This window comes from Spizellomyces punctatus, assembly GCF_000182565.1.
Source record: "Spizellomyces punctatus DAOM BR117 chromosome Unknown supercont1.5, whole genome shotgun sequence".
NCBI lineage: Eukaryota > Fungi > Chytridiomycota > Chytridiomycetes > Spizellomycetales > Spizellomycetaceae > Spizellomyces > Spizellomyces punctatus.
In genome coordinates this window covers 1,022,378-1,039,323 of record NW_015971541.1, presented here as the reverse complement: position 1 = coordinate 1,039,323, position 16,946 = coordinate 1,022,378, and the positions used below count along the sequence as shown (strand labels likewise).

The 16,946-nt window shown below is 48.7% G+C and overlaps 8 protein-coding genes across 9 annotated transcripts; 3 read left to right on the top strand and 5 right to left on the bottom strand.

Moving 5' to 3' along the window:
• Window positions 1-54: 54 nt before the first annotated feature.
• On the bottom strand, window positions 55-5,199 carry SPPG_03462. 2 transcript variants are annotated; one of them, XM_016751724.1, is made up of 13 exons: window positions 4,873-5,199; window positions 4,453-4,798; window positions 4,264-4,381; window positions 3,933-4,199; window positions 3,711-3,876; window positions 3,432-3,634; window positions 3,066-3,366; window positions 2,934-3,012; window positions 1,075-2,854; window positions 965-1,017; window positions 787-898; window positions 625-719; window positions 55-547 (listed from the first exon to the last, which is right to left on the bottom strand). In XM_016751724.1, the coding sequence occupies exons 1-13, from the start codon at window positions 5,104-5,106 to the stop codon at window positions 144-146; spliced, it is 4,158 nt and encodes a 1,385-aa protein (XP_016609705.1). In that variant the 5' UTR covers window positions 5,107-5,199; the 3' UTR covers window positions 55-143. The 2 variants fall into 2 exon arrangements, with proteins under 2 accessions (XP_016609705.1, XP_016609704.1); XM_016751723.1 differs by having other exon boundaries at window positions 965-1,049; window positions 1,113-2,854.
• A 1,128-nt stretch (window positions 5,200-6,327) lies between these two features.
• On the bottom strand, window positions 6,328-7,867 carry SPPG_09119 (uncharacterized protein). Its single transcript, XM_016757276.1, has one exon. It carries the CDS (start codon window positions 7,562-7,564, stop codon window positions 7,235-7,237), a length of 330 nt encoding a protein of 109 aa, XP_016609703.1. The 5' UTR covers window positions 7,565-7,867; the 3' UTR covers window positions 6,328-7,234.
• SPPG_03461 (uncharacterized protein) lies at window positions 7,432-10,715 on the top strand. Its single transcript, XM_016751722.1, has 9 exons — window positions 7,432-7,535; window positions 7,601-7,740; window positions 7,804-8,127; window positions 8,243-8,653; window positions 8,724-9,038; window positions 9,105-9,220; window positions 9,284-9,440; window positions 9,509-9,613; window positions 9,676-10,715. Exons 3-9 carry the CDS (start codon window positions 7,963-7,965, stop codon window positions 10,603-10,605), a joined length of 2,199 nt encoding a protein of 732 aa, XP_016609702.1. The 5' UTR covers window positions 7,432-7,535; window positions 7,601-7,740; window positions 7,804-7,962; the 3' UTR covers window positions 10,606-10,715.
• Window positions 10,589-12,133, bottom strand: SPPG_03460 (pentatricopeptide repeat domain-containing protein; the record flags this gene model as incomplete). Its single annotated transcript, XM_016751721.1, has 1 exon — window positions 10,589-12,133. One exon carries the CDS (start codon window positions 12,131-12,133, stop codon window positions 10,694-10,696), a length of 1,440 nt encoding a protein of 479 aa, XP_016609701.1. The 3' UTR covers window positions 10,589-10,693.
• Window positions 12,134-12,152: 19 nt separating this feature from the next.
• On the top strand, window positions 12,153-13,651 carry SPPG_03459 (mitochondrial 54S ribosomal protein YmL3). Its single transcript, XM_016751720.1, has 5 exons — window positions 12,153-12,470; window positions 12,541-12,701; window positions 12,763-13,004; window positions 13,071-13,188; window positions 13,262-13,651. Exons 1-5 carry the CDS (start codon window positions 12,218-12,220, stop codon window positions 13,376-13,378), a joined length of 891 nt encoding a protein of 296 aa, XP_016609700.1. The 5' UTR covers window positions 12,153-12,217; the 3' UTR covers window positions 13,379-13,651.
• Window positions 13,652-13,713: 62 nt separating this feature from the next.
• On the bottom strand, window positions 13,714-14,873 carry SPPG_03458 (exosome non-catalytic core subunit CSL4). Its single transcript, XM_016751719.1, has 6 exons — window positions 14,795-14,873; window positions 14,696-14,717; window positions 14,466-14,532; window positions 14,159-14,397; window positions 13,949-14,093; window positions 13,714-13,880 (listed from the first exon to the last, which is right to left on the bottom strand). Exons 1-6 carry the CDS (start codon window positions 14,847-14,849, stop codon window positions 13,842-13,844), a joined length of 567 nt encoding a protein of 188 aa, XP_016609699.1. The 5' UTR covers window positions 14,850-14,873; the 3' UTR covers window positions 13,714-13,841.
• A 106-nt stretch (window positions 14,874-14,979) lies between these two features.
• Window positions 14,980-15,627, top strand: SPPG_03457 (PHD finger-like domain-containing protein 5A). Its single transcript, XM_016751718.1, has 2 exons — window positions 14,980-15,325; window positions 15,400-15,627. The coding sequence occupies exons 1-2, from the start codon at window positions 15,083-15,085 to the stop codon at window positions 15,487-15,489; spliced, it is 333 nt and encodes a 110-aa protein (XP_016609698.1). The 5' UTR covers window positions 14,980-15,082; the 3' UTR covers window positions 15,490-15,627.
• Window positions 15,628-15,711: 84 nt separating this feature from the next.
• On the bottom strand, window positions 15,712-16,923 carry SPPG_03456 (60S ribosomal protein L19-B; the record flags this gene model as incomplete). Its single annotated transcript, XM_016751717.1, has 6 exons — window positions 15,712-15,957; window positions 16,025-16,135; window positions 16,201-16,310; window positions 16,375-16,509; window positions 16,582-16,691; window positions 16,757-16,923. 5 exons carry the CDS (start codon window positions 16,921-16,923, stop codon window positions 16,103-16,105), a joined length of 555 nt encoding a protein of 184 aa, XP_016609697.1. The 3' UTR covers window positions 15,712-15,957; window positions 16,025-16,102.
• Between the last annotated feature and the right edge of the window lie 23 nt (window positions 16,924-16,946).

Below are 16,946 nucleotides of genomic sequence, written 5' to 3'. Positions count from 1 at the left end.
GATCCATCCGTTGTACGGTAATCACCCATTGTCCCTCAGTAATATGGTTTGTGGGTGAAAAATGTCCGCCATCAGCGGTACTCTAAGATGGGATATCTGTATTATCAAAACATATTATTTTTGCACTACCTATACTGACAAGCTCATAGCATCGTATCTGCGGACGGTCGTTCCAATAGCTGACCGCTCCGCGGCCTCACAAATACCATTAGCTCCCCAGCAGGTCCCAACCCGGCTTCCACCCCGCCCCGAACATGTACATTCTTCACCTCCCGTGGGGACCCTTCCTTCTCTTCTGCACCTTCTGGGATCACCATAACTTTTAATCGAGGAAGGGCGGCCTTCCCACAAACCATTGGCACACAGTTGTATGTCACTCTCATTGAGCTGAGAGGTAGCATTCGCGCGTGCGTTTGCTTGCACCCACTGAAAACGAAGCCTTCAGTGACTTCCATAGACAGCGACAGATGATGTATTGCAAGCGATGTATTGTGCAACTCGTATGTGACGGTGAATGGGGTTGTGTGGTGCAGCAACGGTGGGATGTCTGCCGATGATATGGCGCGAAACAACAATATCAGGAGACGTTATGATAGGAAAGGGAACATTAGAGAGAAAACTTACCAACGCAGATCAATATATCTCTATGCTGAAGGGGTACATCCGGTATTGTAAGTACTGTCTGAGCCCATGCTGGTTCGATATCTCCTGTTTGCCGTCTGTTGTCACAGAGAGTACATGAGAAAGACGGCCCTCGGGCCCGTGCGCAATCCCCACTGTACATACCTTCGCCATCGTACCACCATGTCCCCGACGGGTATCGCCTCAACTTCGGCGCCTGGGTCGACCGCAACCATTGCATGATACGCTCCGTTCCATACGTGTCCTGATTTCCAGCCTGCAGGCCAAGAAGTATTTTGTTCCAGCACAGCCCTATTGCCACAACCGAATGGAAAATACCTACTTTCAATGGGGTTTGCGGATGTGGGCAGCGTATTTACGGTTTCGACTAGCACGCTGCGAATACCGGGATGCTGAGCCTGTGTTTGCTACGGAAAATCAACGCATTATTACATTGGGCAAGCGCTGTAAGTGCGCATGGTATAATGTACCTCAACATTTCTTGGAATGAATTTTACTTCCGCGACTTCCATGTCCCAAGGGCCGACACATTTGACCGCGGCGACTATGCTGTGTTTCTCAACTAGTTCCAGACTGCCATCCGCATCCTGCAGCGACAGCAGTCCCGCCTCTGTTGTCTCAAATGGCATTCCATATTCTGAATTTATTGAGAACTTTGTCTCAAATCCGTTAATGAAATTCAATCGGATACTTTCATTTTTTCGGAAGAAAAGGTCTGGATGAGTCGATGGCTGAGGGGCTTCAAATGTGTTCGATAACGTGGCCGTGGACGAAGTCGTCCGGTAGTACACCGTATTGTACATGACCCGCTCGCCAGCGTTTTGCCTGCAGCGAAGCCAGAAGCGTTGCGATACGCGACAAAGCGAAGGAATAACGCCTAAACGTATTGCGGATATTGCATTTCTGTCGCTTCCGGCAGGTTGTGCGGGAGATGATGCTTCGCCAGCAATATCTTCGAACCTTTGCGTGATATGACTTGTTGGATCAGCACCATCCGTTCCAGAGCTTCTGAATTCCAGATCAAGATATGCCTCTATTTCCTCCTTTTCTTCATTTACGACCTCAACAACTACCCAGTAAACTTCGTCAATATACCCTGGGGGCGCATGTGTCAAATGAATCGATAGATTTGGCTGTCGCCTAATGACTCTGAGTGCTGCTTGTTCGCCATAACCATCAAGCATAACCCAGCGAGGGATCGATTCAGCGCCATCTATTACACACCATTTGCGCCTTGCCGATGTGTCTTCCCCCCGTTCAGAAAGATTGAAATTTAGTGACACTTGTCCGTCCGAAGCCGCCAACACAACTGACACTGTTGACAGCTTTAAATCCATCCCCTCTCCTGGTATCACCACTCCCTCCAACACTTGCGTCATGCCAGGAAGGAGTTCCAAGTCAACTTTCTTCGTCCATACTTCATGACCGTCGTCACCCTCCAGAGTCTTTCGTTCACAATTTGTAATGTCGAGCCACTTGACTCTCCGCCCAGACGAGGAGAGGCTACTTTCACCGCCTTCCCTGTCAAGAATGACATGGTCGAACCGTGCATCGGAAAACCCAATATGTATTTTTGAAATTCTTAGCGCAATAGGAGGTGATCTGGCTGAGGCGGCAGTCAAAACCACTTGGAACGGCGCGGACACCCCCACATACGTGCTGTGTTTCTTAAATTGAACATTGCACTGTAGGAAACCATCGATTTGGTCCATATCCACCGCCACCCTCAGTCCCTTGGTCATATCTTGTCCATCGCCGCGCAAAATGGTCATGAGCTCCTGTACAGCAGCTTCCTGCTCGGCATTTCCTTCGGCCCCACCCGCCATCCGCTCGCTCATCAGCTCCACGAGGCACTCAACCACGACATCCCATCGACCCAAGGTTCTGGCACATTGTACACTCCATTTCAAGACATCTTTGAGAACATTGGGCCAATGCTCTTTTCGATATGTTTTTCCTATCCGCTCGAAAAACTTGAGCGCCATCTCGTACTTTCCACTTTGCTCATACACCCGAGCTATTTCAGAAGCGAGGAAGAGGGTCATGCGCCCGGCCCTGTGCTTCTTGAACTGCTCGTAAGACTTTGTCAAGAGCTCAATGACTAAGGTAGCGTGATCTACACTTCGCTCGGAGGCCAGTGACACACCGAGATTGTGCGCATGCATAGGTGAGCTTGGCATCATGGCAGAAAATGGTGACCCAGATATTTCGGCTATAGGGAGCATTTAGCGGGTGGCGCTTGTCAGCCTACACAAGTTCAACCGTGATTGCAAAAGATAAACGGCAAGTACCAAAAGATCCCAGGCGAGCTTGTCCGCCTCGGACGGATGTAGCAGCCGACGGCGGCGGAGGCGGGGCCGACGTAATGGCCTAGGGTTATCATTATTATATGTCCTATTCTTACGAGCGAATGCCTTTCTCACCTTCTCGGTTTCTGCAAAGCGTTTCCATCGCTCTTCAGCACAACGAGCAGCAAGGAAATAATAGTATCCTGCATGCTGCACCACGAGAGAAGCATTCGTGGCACTGAATGGTCCAAAAACAGCAACGGGAACGTCTCCGCCAGAGAGGACATTCATGCTATTGTTGGACAGAGTATTCAAGAAAGATTGCGCCTGACCCGTCGCTGTGTGTGCTGCCGGTAGCGAGCCCGGCGGTGGAAAGGGTAAGCGTAACCCAATCTTCCCGGTAGCCAACTCTATAAGCTCCCCAAAGACGCGATACCTGATTCATACAAGTGACTCAGTCTGCGGATGCGGAGGTTGACCAGTGAAAATCATGAAACGTACTGCGTAGACACCCATGTCCAGTATTCAAATGACCCACCGCCGGTGAGGTTAGCCAATTGAGTTAATCCCGGAGAGACCTCCCACGTTAGCTCAGTACTTGGTGGACCAACAAATTCGGGGAAGCTTTTGCAATTGGTAAGATGCTTCTCTAATTGTTGTAATGCGGGAACAGGGCGGTCGGTGTACAGATGGAGTTTGCAAATCTAAGGTAGTCGCAACGCTGCGGATGAGTCTTAGCTTGAGCACATCAATCCGTTAATACCTCACTCTTGTACCGACCTTTAGATTAATGCAATCGACCAACGTCCGGGCTTCCAACCAGCGAGGAGTGAAGGGTTGCAAGAGATCGTTTGGAGCAGACCCTCCGCCTCCCGGAACGAGCACCCCACCGGAAATGGCACAGTGAAACAACTCTATTAACAATTGATATGCAGTCTCATAATGCCTAAACAGACTCTGAGATCAGCAGCTTGAAAACAATGTCACACAGCTTCCACGTACTTGATAGCATTCTCCATATCCTGTCTGAATTCAGCGAACACCGCCAATTTGTATTCGTACCGTAAGTGCCAGCCAGCCGGCGGTAGTGGTTTTGCTTGCTGGGCGCTGGATATGCTGACCATCCCTGGAAGGGATGCAGCAGAAGTAGACGGCGCCGTGCTTACTGCACGAGCGGAGATGGGCGGCAGTCGCGCTTTTTTCTTCCTTATGCGTTTGTCATGATCGCGATAGTAGCTACAGGCCGAATCATGCAGTGATTTTTGCATCCTGAATCAAAAATGCACTCAGCAAATAAGCACTCGTCTATATACAGGACATTAGCCCTACGTACATAGTAATGAACTGTTGCGGATCTGTGCTGGCGGACGGTAGAACGAACAACGAGCTTTTGAGATCCAACCCACAGGTTCGTCGAATGAAAGATACTCGTTCGTCAAGATGTGGGTCATCTGCGCACTAAATGCATCAAAATCCAGAGCACGGGCCGTGTCCGAATGGGTTTGGTACTGAGAGGACCTACCTGCCGGGTTCGTCTTTATTATGAGCACCACAGCAAACCTGATGCCCCGATCAGTTGCATTTCGCTTCTTTTCGTTGATCTCTGCGCAAAGTATGAGATCACGCTCGCGCTCTATGCTCATTGCTTGCTGTACGCCTAAGGGGTCACGATTGTCTAGCGTTTCTGTTCGCTCCCACAAATCGTAGAAACCCACAACTATTGCAGGTCTCGTTTCTTTCTGCCGTTGTATCCATGCAGGGAGCATAAGACCATCAGGATAAAGAGGCGATCCAGGAGTTAAAGGAGACAAATTGGAATGCTGAACTGGTGTTGCCCTTTGGAGTTTCCGGGGAGGAAAGACGTGTGCCTGGGTAAAGGATCAGAACAGAAGTCTTTTGTCAACCTGCCATGCGGTCGAGTCATCAAGAGCGTGAAAAGTACCTTGTCCAAAACGGTGACGTGAAAAAAAGCAGAGAAGCCTTCTCTCTTGGCTGCTGCATCCCAGATGCTCATGTTGTTCTTTGCCATCAATACAGAGAGTAGGACTTTCTTCAGCGACGAACTCTTTGGCGTGTCGGTAGTCCCACTCGGCGGCTCGACATCCGGTTCAATGAGACCCATAACCGCCATCAGCGGCACATGGTGAAGAACATATTCCAGAGGATATGACTCCATTGCGGCAGATGGAAACGTTAAGAAGCGACAGAAATGACTATTTGCTCATGCCATGAATTGTTAGTGCATGTGGGAGAGCGCGTGCCAGACAGTTGTGCTGCCTTTTACGGACACACGTCGCGTTCGCTGTCCATTTGCGATGATCACCTCTACGATATAACTTGCAACCAGAGACTGTTTGTTTTTGTTAATGTTTTCTACCTTACTTGGCTAATAGTATTCTAGTAGCTGCTCTTTAATCCGGTTCGCAAGATGTTAACACATTCCGTTTCTATTAGCACTCCAGCCGTGGATTTTCAAATCATTTACCTTGAATGTATGTCGTAGTTAGCAGGGTGATACTCTCGTCCAGTCCATAATCACCTTCATTGCAATAAGATCATGCTTTCCTCAATCTGAATCATCTGTAATATCCTTACCGACGTCTTGTCTCGAAAAGATCAAACAAGTATTCTTTTCTCCTGTGGGCGGTCCATTGGAAGGAAGGGCGCACTGAATATGTTGCAGAGAATCGACATGGACTCACCTTTAGGCAAATGCTTTAATTCTCAAAAATTTTATGTTCAGGCAAGCGAATAATAATATTCTGTATTCGACATAAGATAAATCAATGAATTGACAAAGTTATATGTCGACTACTCAAATGAGGACGGCCATTTGTTTATCTCCTACCAATCCTGTTGTTAGGCACTCTTATTCGTTAGGTTCAGGTTTGAAAATGTTCAAGGTAGTAACTAGTTAGCGCTAGATGTGGCCCTCTACTTGCTACCGTCTTCTACTACTCAATGGATCGGTATTGTAAGGCGGACATCGATTGCTATGTCTGTCTTAGAGACACATGTAAAACCCGTTCCCAAACGTGGTCAACATCGAGGGAAATACTTCGTGCCTTCTGCAAAGGGTATACTTGGGTAGCCGTTGAACGCTTGTATTATGAATTAAAAGTGCAATCTGGTTCACGCAAAGGGAGACGCCAACAGTGCCAAATTCCAATGTTTTGAGAACAAAAATACAATCACATTCATTGGCCGCAAAACCATCATTTCGTAAAACCGTATTTCAACATGTCATAAAAATACATATTGGAGAGCTCCGTCCGCCAACGATGATACAGCGGTGCCTCACAGATAAGTTTGCGGGTGTTTTCCTGGCTCGCAAGGAGCCACAAGAAGCACCCAAACATACGATCGAATCATGAGGATTCGGTCACCCTAGGGTATTGGCAGATGAATATCCGCGGGTCCCAGCCACCGGCGTCCAAGAGCCCGAAAAGGCTCTCTCCTCCTCTATTTGCCAGCAATCATGACCAAGACTACCAGCGTAACGGGAAGTACCGTTCCAACGGTGCATCAGATTGCCCCCAACAATGCCTGATCCGATGGCAATAATTGATGCCTGGTAATCTGTCGCTGACTGACTAGTGATTGATTCCAGTACCAGCAACACCGCCGGCGATATAACGATAATGAACAAAGAAAGAAAGGCCGCGAAGACAGAGTCCAATGGATATTGATTTCATCACCTAGATTCTCCTTCAATCAGTCGCAATGTAATACAATCCGCACTCTGGTCAACAATACGAATTCAAAGCGAGACCCTCTCTCAACGATTTTGTTTCAAGCTCGTACCACTTCTGAATCGTGCCCTTTCAGTCTCTGCTCCCAACATGCACTTCAAATTATCAATAGCTACAGGTGCATTTCGGGCAGATTTGCCTCGCAGACAATGCTGACCCAGACCGGATGCGGAACCCTGAGGAAGTCCGTTCCATTCTTGTCATTTCTAGCAGCCGGCCTATTGGCATCAAGAGTATTTGCATAACTCTGTGCCGCATGGCTTCACATCCTGCGTCTCCTGCTTCATCTCGACGCGCGAGCGGGCAGGAGATAAGTGCTTTGGTCTTCCTTCTTGGCACGGCGGAGCTTCGGTTTTGAGCACCCTTTATTACTTCCGGATGCTTCTTCTTTTAGTCGTTTTTTCCAGGCTTCGAATGGGAAAACTTTGCCAATGGCATTACATCCCATTCCACTCCCTCCTCATTCATCACTATTCCCAAACGCGTAAATGTGTGCAGCAACCCTCGAAAACCTCACGCCATTTCCAGTCACTTCCTTACATATGCTCCAAATTAATCCACCAACTCCCAGTCAAGTCTTCCACACGTTTCCGGTTTCTTGGGAGCGCTCTCTGCCGCGCATCTTCTTGTGCATTGTGTTGGTGGAAGGGGAACAGAGGAGTCTTCGACTCTGGGACCAGTTGATTTTCCACTTCTTACTCTGACGACGGGTAATAAATTGCTTTCCTTCTCCTCTTTGTGACCAAAGACCATTCCGTCAGTGACCTGAATAAGACCCTTACCGCCTTGGGCTAGCTTCACTACAAAATTGATAATGTGGATGAAGCTGCGCTGTACTGTCCTTTCGCTAAGTGTATGTGCATCCCTTGTGGTCTCCCCCATGAATTTGACCTAGTATGACAATCTACTATTCCACAGCTCCTTCTACTTAGGACCAGCCCTACACTGCTGCATATCCCCTGCTTGACAGCCAAGCAATCCGAGCAAAGCCCAGCAGGAGTGGGAGTACTGTCCCGCTAGGAACAATCGTAACGTTTTGGGCGTGTACAAGCCTCTTGGTAGCAGCTAGTTAGAGTACTCGACAATGGGTATCACTTCTCATATGGTCAGATCTGCTGTAGATGGTGCTCGGACGAAGGTGCGAAGACAAGAATATCTGAGTAGACAAGAGCTCGGACGCGGTCGCGTCACCCTTGTTGGACTCTGTTCTCAGTGCAGAGTCCTTGTACTTTGGTGCATTCCTCCTTCGTCCTTTTTGGTTCCGCCTCTGCTCCCGGCTCATGTACGCCCAACAACCTAACGACCTACCCTCGCTAAAGTTTACATCCATCCCACTGATCCAAGGTTACCCGAATTGGAACCCCAAGAACGTTCATTCTACATACCTCAAAACCGCGAGCTCGTTAGCTGTTGCGGACAAGGTTAACGATAATGTCCAACCGAATGTAAGTTGCTGTACCTCTAGGTCTTTTTCGTAATTCCGATGGGGATAGTCTCGGCAGAGTCGTAAGGGATAGGATGCCTTGCGGGAGTCTTACACATTGCCATGATTCCGTCCAGCCAGATGAGAACTTTTCCGACATAATTGTTATCCATGCCGGTTCCCGTAATCTTCGCGTGGGCAGAGCATCTGATGCGTTCCCAAAAGAAGTACCGCACGTTATCGTGAGGAAAGTTCGCGAAACCAGAGACAGCACAGAGGTCCATCAGACCAGATCTGCCAATCCGGGCGCAATCGCCCAAACTTTTCCAGACACAATTCGGGATGAGCCGGGCTTGTATGATCCCATCCAGGAGGATATACGGCATCGCATGCGAACGCAGAAGATCCGGGCTGTACCGAACGCGCATAGTCAAGTAGTGGGCTTCAATTCGCAGGCTACGCCAGAAACGATACCGGATCATAATGACCCTTATAAAATAGAATGGACAGAGCTCAACGATCTAGAGAGTTACATTGTCGGGCCAAAGGTACGGCTGTCGATGACCTGCTAGAGCCAGACCGCATTTATCCACCCAACACACTGACGATAATTAAAAGGCTCTGCGTATCGTGAGTCCGCAAAATTTTGACGAAGACGAGCCTTCAGATTCAGCAATAGTCTATCGTGCCTTTTATCCAATCCAGCATGGGATGCTAAATATGTCGGACTACACGTCAATATGGGGTTGTCTAGCCGATATGGAGACTATATGGAGCGAGATTATTGAAAGCGAACTCGGGATTTTGCGTTCTGAATTTGGATCATACAATGTCGTGTGGTTGGTGCCGGATTTATTTAGTAAAGCACATGTGCGTGAAATGACGACACTCCTGCTGCGTAACATGGGATTTCGGGGAGTAACAGCACTCCAAGTATGTCCCGTAGCGTTACTGGTGCGCTTCGTGAGCGCTCACTAACACTAGCCATCGCTCAACAAGGAATCTGTGGCTGCCACATTCGGCGCTGGGATTACAACTGCATGCGTGATTGATATTGGAGCACAGAAGACCAGCATATCATGCGTAGAAGACGGCATGTGTGTTGCAGATACAAGGTGGGTGCAAGTCAGCCTACCCTTGAGATGAGTGTGTGTTTAACTGATGGTTGGATATATTAGAGTCAATCTCAAATACGGAGGCGATGACATTACGGCATTCTTGATGAAACTTTTATTGAATAGTGCTTTTCCGTATACCGATTTCAATCCCAAAAAGAATGTGTATGATTGGCTCCTTGCAGACGAACTGAAGGAAAAGTTTTGCACGAATAATGAGGTGGGTTCCAGCTTATCTATCGCAATGGGCGAGCGGAATGTCCAAAGCTGAATGTTCTGGCCAAACAGATTGACATGACCGTGAACCTATGCAACTTTTGCGTTCGCGCTCCCGATCAACCAACTCTGTTGTACAGGATCAAGGTTTACGATGAGGTGGTGACTGCTCCCAGGGTGCGTATTAACTGCTCCGAACTGTAATATCAAGTCTTAAGGAGGCTAACGGCTCATCGCAGGTCCTGTTCCACCCCTACGTGATTGACTTCTCCAAAAAGCTACAGCATGTTGCTTTTCGCGAAACCTATTTGGATTACAACGCAGAGGATGACACGGAGGGAGATGAATTGCCGCACAATGCAGGAGTTGCAGCAGCCGCAGCCTACCGTTCTTATATCAGCCATCCGGCAGAACTCGCCACCAACGGGAAACGCATACGCGAGTCGAAAAATGCGGACAGCGACAAATTTCCTGAGGGTCATATTCCGAATACAACAGACCTCGAGGTGGATAATCAACCCTCTGCTGCCGATGTGCTATCAGTAGATCCAAAGCTAGCGAGTCCGACGCAAGGAGGAGCAATCCGTTACGAGGCTGGGGGGAATTCTGCGCAAAGTCCAGAAGTGACAATAGCAAATACAAAAGGATTCTCTGAAGCACCCAAGTCACCGGATGATGTACTTCAACCACCACCGATAATGCACTTCCTCCGACGGCGCCGGTTCATGGGAACGTTATCTGAGATATCCTTTCCTCTTGATGCAGCGTTGGCACACTCCGTTGGCCTATACGCGCAAACTTATGCAGACATGAAAGATGGCGACCTAGAAATACGCGTTCGAAAGCTGTGCTCTTCGATTCTGGTAGTGGGCGGCGGGGGAATGGTACCAGGATTGGCGAAATTGCTGGAGGAGCGGCTTGGAACAGTATTCCAAGGAACGCCATTAAAAGAAAGGCTCGCAGCAGCGTCAGCTACTGGAGCTACTCCCGCTCTGACTCCGCGCCTATTGCAAAACCCGCGCGACATTGATTCTAGAGTGCTGGCGTGGAAAGGCGGAAGTGTGTTCGGAAAATTGGACATGACACATGATCTGTGGATTGGACGCAGAGAGTGGGAGATTGGGGGAATACAGAAGACGATAGGAAAATGGATGTTTGGATGGGACTAGGGGTGATAATTGCCAACAATACGGAAGCCTGTGTCGGCAACCGTAGTCTGTACTATATACACTCTTGTAAATATTTGCTACAAATGACTTAGCGTATCTTACTCTGTGCATGCATGGCCACCTGCACTATCTCAATATCCGGCAAGAACCCTCGTTTAACAATACTCTCATATACCTTGACACACCCTTGCCACTCTTCTCGATATGCGTAGGCACGAAGAAGATGTTGATAACTAGCAAGATCCTCCGGATACAGCATGCTTCTCTCCTTGAACAATGCTTCTGACTGGCCAACGTCGCCATGCCGCGCATACAGCGACAGCATGCGGTTGAAAGTGGTCACAAGGGGCGCAATAGCTCGTTTCTGCGAGGGGCGATCATGCTCTCGGCAAAACTCGCGTAATTCATCCCACAATTCTTGCGCTGTTTCCACATCGTCTACTGCCTCGCATGCCAAAATGATGCCATCGTACGTTTCCAAATCTACATTCTCCCGTGCACGCCCATCTTTCAATTCTCCAAACACTTTGAGTGCCTTCTCAAGATCTCCGTTCACTCCATACGCTCGTATCATAGCCTCATAGACCTTACGATCTGAATACGCATTTGCAGCTCGCAGCTGATCACACAATCTTTCGGCCTCATCCATCCTGTTGGAGATACCACATGCCTCGATCATGACGGCCCAAGAGTCCATGTCGGCCTGCGCCCCCGGTACCTCCCGCTTCATTTGTTCCCATGCTCTGAATGCACCTCGTAGATCCTTACCCTGCCCATATGCAGCAATCAACAGATTGAAAGCGCGTGCGTCTGGTCGTTCACCGTCCGCGCGGATTGCCTTAAACGTCTCAGCCACACGACGTAAATCGTTATTCCGCAGATGACACAACATCGTCGCATGGTAATCTCTCAGGTCCAGACGGTAGCCAGATCGTCGCATATTTGCAAGAACACGGGCAGCGTGAATAGCAGCAAGGCTGGGAAGTGTATGTGCCGTCAACCAACCGAGTATGGTGCTGTGATCGTCTGCATGAAGGGTATCGTATTTACCCGCTCGATACATGTTCTTGTATACTTGCCAAGCCTGACGAATATTGTGAGAACGTAGCGCAGCGTGGAGGGCTTCAGCCGTTGACCCTGACGTGTCCATGGCACCAGTGACAGGACGCTTGCGCGGAGCGACAGTCCAACGGGCAACTGTTGGAAGGTCAGATGTGTCTATTAAAGCATCGGATGCAGCTCCACCTGTTTGTGGGTCTTTGGACAGGAGCGGCGCAAAGGCTCGATGCAATTGTTCTCCTATCGAAACTGAATCGTCATTGCGCTCCGTGGTAGCTATTCTTCGTACTTGCCCCGCTATTGACGCCAGCCGAGGTGAGGCAGCACGGTTACGACATGCCGTGCATTTAAAAAATCTTTTTAGCATTGTTATGGTCCGTACATTGATTGATGAGGGAAGACCAACGACAAAGGTCAAATCGCGTCGACTGGATGGTAACCGACGTAACCATGGCAATACGTCGGCCATTCTTGCAATTGCAAAAACTCGCAACACGACGATCTTCAGCTTCAAGGGACCTTCCTGCCATCCACCTAGGTCACCGTTGTCATTATGCGAACCCTTTTACTTGGCTCCCGAACTCGAGTTGTAAGAGCGTGGTGTCAGCAAGCGCCATGCACAACTCTCCAATCACGACCAATTTCATATACATCTACACCCTCCCCCCAAGACCTCGCCAAACTCTCAGCCTTTTCGGCACGGACGGGATTCCAGTTCTCCGACAATAAACTGCTGAACGAGGCACTCACCCACAAGTCCTTCCCATCAGGGCCAAAGTCAGCATTCTCCCGACTTCAATATCTGGGTAAGTCCTTTGCCACTGCTTTATTTCAAAATTCGTAGATTTTGACAGTGGCCTTGTCGACCTCTTGAAGGTGGAAAAGTATTGGGACTATATGTTACAGAGCATGTCTACATGAAGTTTCCAGAGTTGCCAGCGGAGTCGGTGGAAAGCGTGGTGAAGGCTTACATCGGCGACAAGGCCTTGGCCAGCTTGGGAAAACATTTCGGGATACCAACCGTGATGCGCTGGAAGGTTCGTGTAGTACCGGCCACCGATCTGTGGACGTATGAACTAATTCTGCTTCACCGTATAGGGTAACAGCGAGGAGACTAGCCAAATATCTGCAAATGGGGAAGCTCTTGTAGCGGGGAAAGTCTTGCAAGCGTTGATCGGGGCGCTGTATCAAGACAAGGGAGCCAAGATTACGAGACAGTTTGTCCATGCTCACTTCCTGTCGCGATCAGTGGATATAGAGTCACACTTGAAGTTGCTCAACCCCAAGCGGCTGTTGGTACAAATCACCAAGGCCAAAGGTCAAGTCCGACCGGTGTCACGGTAAGCACTTGATGGAATGTTAAGGGCCAACAGTCCACGCGTATTCTTATCAGCTCTCTCTTTTAGTTTGGTAAAGGAAAGCGGTCGACAATCTAGCTCACCTGTATTTATTGTGGGAATCTACTCTGGAGTCGAGAAGATTGGGGAGGGGCACGGCAGCTCGTTGGAAATGGCAGAAACAAGGGTAAGCAAAGTTATCCATTACAAGGGCCGCTCCTGGTGTGATAAGTGCTGATGGTCGCATCCTCACAATCTAGGCAGTAAGAGACGCTTTGCAAAAGCATTACCTCCAAGAGGTCAAGGACATAAAATTGCCATCAGACCTGGACGAAGACAGCATCACATTCTTCGACAAAGACGCAACAAATGCATGAAACTGTGGATAGCATATCCAAATAGCCAGTATTAGACAATTTTCCTTCCACCCTGCTACATAACACCGAGATGATTAGATGGGCTAGTATGGGGTTACAGGTCGGACGGCCTGTGAACGGATCGCTCCTGTGGATGGCGCATTCGAATATCATCTGTATTTATCGTTTCACACGAGCGAACTGTTCCCAAAGTATCATCTTGCATGTCCATCTGAGCAGCGCCCGTAGTTACCAAACTTTTTCTTACCTCAATCGAATTGAGCACCACTTCTTACGACGAAAAGCGACAGCACGGCTGCTTCTTATCAAACAGTGGTGCAGAGATCTTCCGTTTACCATGTGTGAGCATCTCCATTTATATGAAATGGGAAAGAATCTTGACATTCTTAATACGCATATCTATTTGGTAAAGTGCATACGGCTAAGCTACTCGGCGCTGAGTCCCCCAAATCCTCCTAACGTCTCAAGACTCTGGCTTTGCACACTTTCTATGCTCAACAACCTATGTATTCCACAAAAGTCAGTAGAAGTCCATTTACCGTCACCTGCCATGGATATCGTGATGTTTACCTTTGTCTTTGGGCAAATCATCTCCTCCCATGATACTGGAATCATGGTGTATCCGGCCATACTCTGTGCAAATATCACTCCCAGCTCGTTCTTAGCTGTCGAAAGATAATAACTTCTCGCATCACCAAGCGAAACCACTTCGGCTCTGTTGTCATGCCCTATTAGCTATGTACTTGCATAGGAGTATGGGTGCCCGCTTTATTGACCAACCTCACGACATCCCCTGGTCTAAAACTCTTGTAGATCTGGACTTTATCCCGCTCCGTTGCTCGCACATCTTGTACTCGAATGACGCCTTGAAAGTTTTCTTTGCATGGTGCTGTCCCGACTACCATGATGGTCATTGTTGCAGAGAATTGGTTGACTCGGATGATGCGGCCCGTTACAATAGATCCTACATCGGGTATTGGGTTGAATTCTTTGTGGCGTGTTACGGTGATTATTGGAGACTATTCGCGTTTTATCGAACAAGTCAGCGACGTGGGTGTAGGGTGACGTTGCAAAATGACATACTTACTTCGCCTTCTTTTTCTGGTGGTAATATCTGACTTATGCCGACTACTGAGGCGTATATGAAATCGTCCCTACGTTCAGGAGTGAGCGAGTGAGGATTTCCCCTTCGTGATCTTTCTGTCAATCAGCTCCATAGCCGGAACCCAGCTCGTGCGGCAACTATAACGGCAATGGACAAAGATACCACTCGCCATTCCAGTAGAACAGTTCTACCAAGCTCTCCCCACAACTCACTTTTGATATGTTCCAGAGGATACTAGACAAACGGAGGGAACGGACAAAAACCGGTCAGACTTAAGAATCGACCAATAAAGTCCTTCGTTCGTGGAGTACCTTTATAGTCGCCAGCGTGCGCTAGTCGCTGTCCAGGTGTTACAATATCGTTCATATTTGCGTTAATTGTTAACAAATGTTAACAGAGATCAAAGAAACAGCTTGGTCAAAGGCAAGATGCATATGTTGCTATAGCAACAAGGACAACTGACTGCGCAACGTCAAGATTCCAAATACCCTACCAGCATTTCAAAAGCTCGCACCCCACAATCTGTTCCCTATCCTTGTCCTTTCACTCACATTTTCCAAGCGTCTCTGAACACACTGTTTGCAGCATCACAGTAAACTATGGCCCGCCATCATCCCGATTTGATCTTTTGCCGAAAGCAACCAGGAATAGCCATCGGACGTTTATGCGAAAAATGCGACGGAAAATGCGTGATCTGTGATTCTTACGTGCGACCAGCGGATCTGGTGCGAATCTGCGATGAGTGTAATTATGGATCATATCAGGGACGATGCGTTATTTGTGGTGGGGCGGGAATTTCGGATGCGTACTATTGTAAGGAGTGTGTTGTGCAAGAGAAAGACGTAAGTTCCTTTTGGTTCAGACTTTCGTGGTCACCTTGCGGAATTCCTAATGTTTTACTGTTCAATTTTATCAGCGGGATGGTTGTCCGAAGATTGTGAATCTGGGGAGCAGTAAAACAGATCTATTTTATGAAAGAAAAAAGTATGGTTTCAAGAAAAGATAGCATTCAGTGGGGCTTACTAGGAGGAGTGAACGGAGAAGTGGCCATGCGGAAGAGGATGGGATGTACCTTGTTATAGCGTCAGTAGGCTGCTATGTATATGCAGAACATAATAATAACATCAATGAGACTGTACATTGGATTGCTTATTGCTAATCGTCGCACGTCTGATCGTATCCGCATAATGTTACAACTGGATTTGTTAACCAATGTGTCAAAGAACACTTGCGGTTGGCATGACCCATTTATTAATGTTACCTAAGACCGAAGAAGAATGATACAAGAAGAAAGAGATATGCCAAGCCCTCTCTTGCCCATCACAGCCGCGCACGAGATATCTACCCAACTTATTTCTCTGCTGGGGCAGTCTCCTCCGACCCAGTGCGAAGAGCCTCCTTCTTCGCAGCCAACCTGTTCTGGCGACGCTCGCGGGCAGCCTTGGCCTTTTGACGGTGAGCCGCAGCTTGGTCCCTGTAAGAATATGATAGTTAATTTACAAGCCACCAACGACACACCAAGCGAGAATTCCGGAACATACTCGAGAAGCTTCACACGGGTCTTTTCAGCCTTGGCCTTGTGGATGTACTCCATAAGCACACGCTTGTTCTTGAACACGTTACCCTTGGCCTTCATGTACAACTCGTGGTACCTAAGGGAACGCCGTCTAATGAGCTTCAAAGCCCAATCATCACTCATAGGGACCACAAGACTTACAGGTGACGGTCGATCTTGCCAGACTCCCGGTACTTGCGAAGAAGACGACGGAGAACACGCATACGACGCATCCAAAGGGACAGTCGTGGGCATACGAGCCTCGGCGGTACCTGATCAAACTCCCGTAAGTCTGTCTTCTTCGCCCCCTGTCCAACAACACAGAGAAATCCTTACCTCGGCGCTTTCCAGGACCGGTGTGACGACCAAGACGCTTGGCAGCAGCCCGCTCGCGGACACGGTAGCGAGAGTGCATGGCCACGGGCTTCCGGATGATCAAACCATCCTTGGCAAGCTTACGGATGTTTTGACCTACAATGTCCAACCAAGTTTAATTCTCCGCGCATTCCACATCCCCTCTACGTATACTCTCAAAATACTAACGGGAGTTGGCGTTGGAGATCTCGTTGACTTCGTTGGGGTCAAGCCAGATCTTGCGCTTGCCGCACTTGAGGACGGCAGCAGCCAGGCGCTTCTGAGTGCGAAGGTTTGCCCTGCAATGACCAGTGTTCTGTGAATTTCACATCTACAAATACGTTAGACAGCGACGAGAACTCACATTGTAACCTGAGTGTCAGAGCAGTTGATTCCACCCCAAATGCGAAATTTGGAGAACGGATGCTGGGAGAGACCGGCTGAGGAGGAGGAGGAGGGTGTGTCTTGTAATGGCTGCAATTGCAGAAAAAATGCCAATGGGGCGCGATTGGTCGTAAACGTGACTACCATTATGTGACTTTGCCACAGGCTGA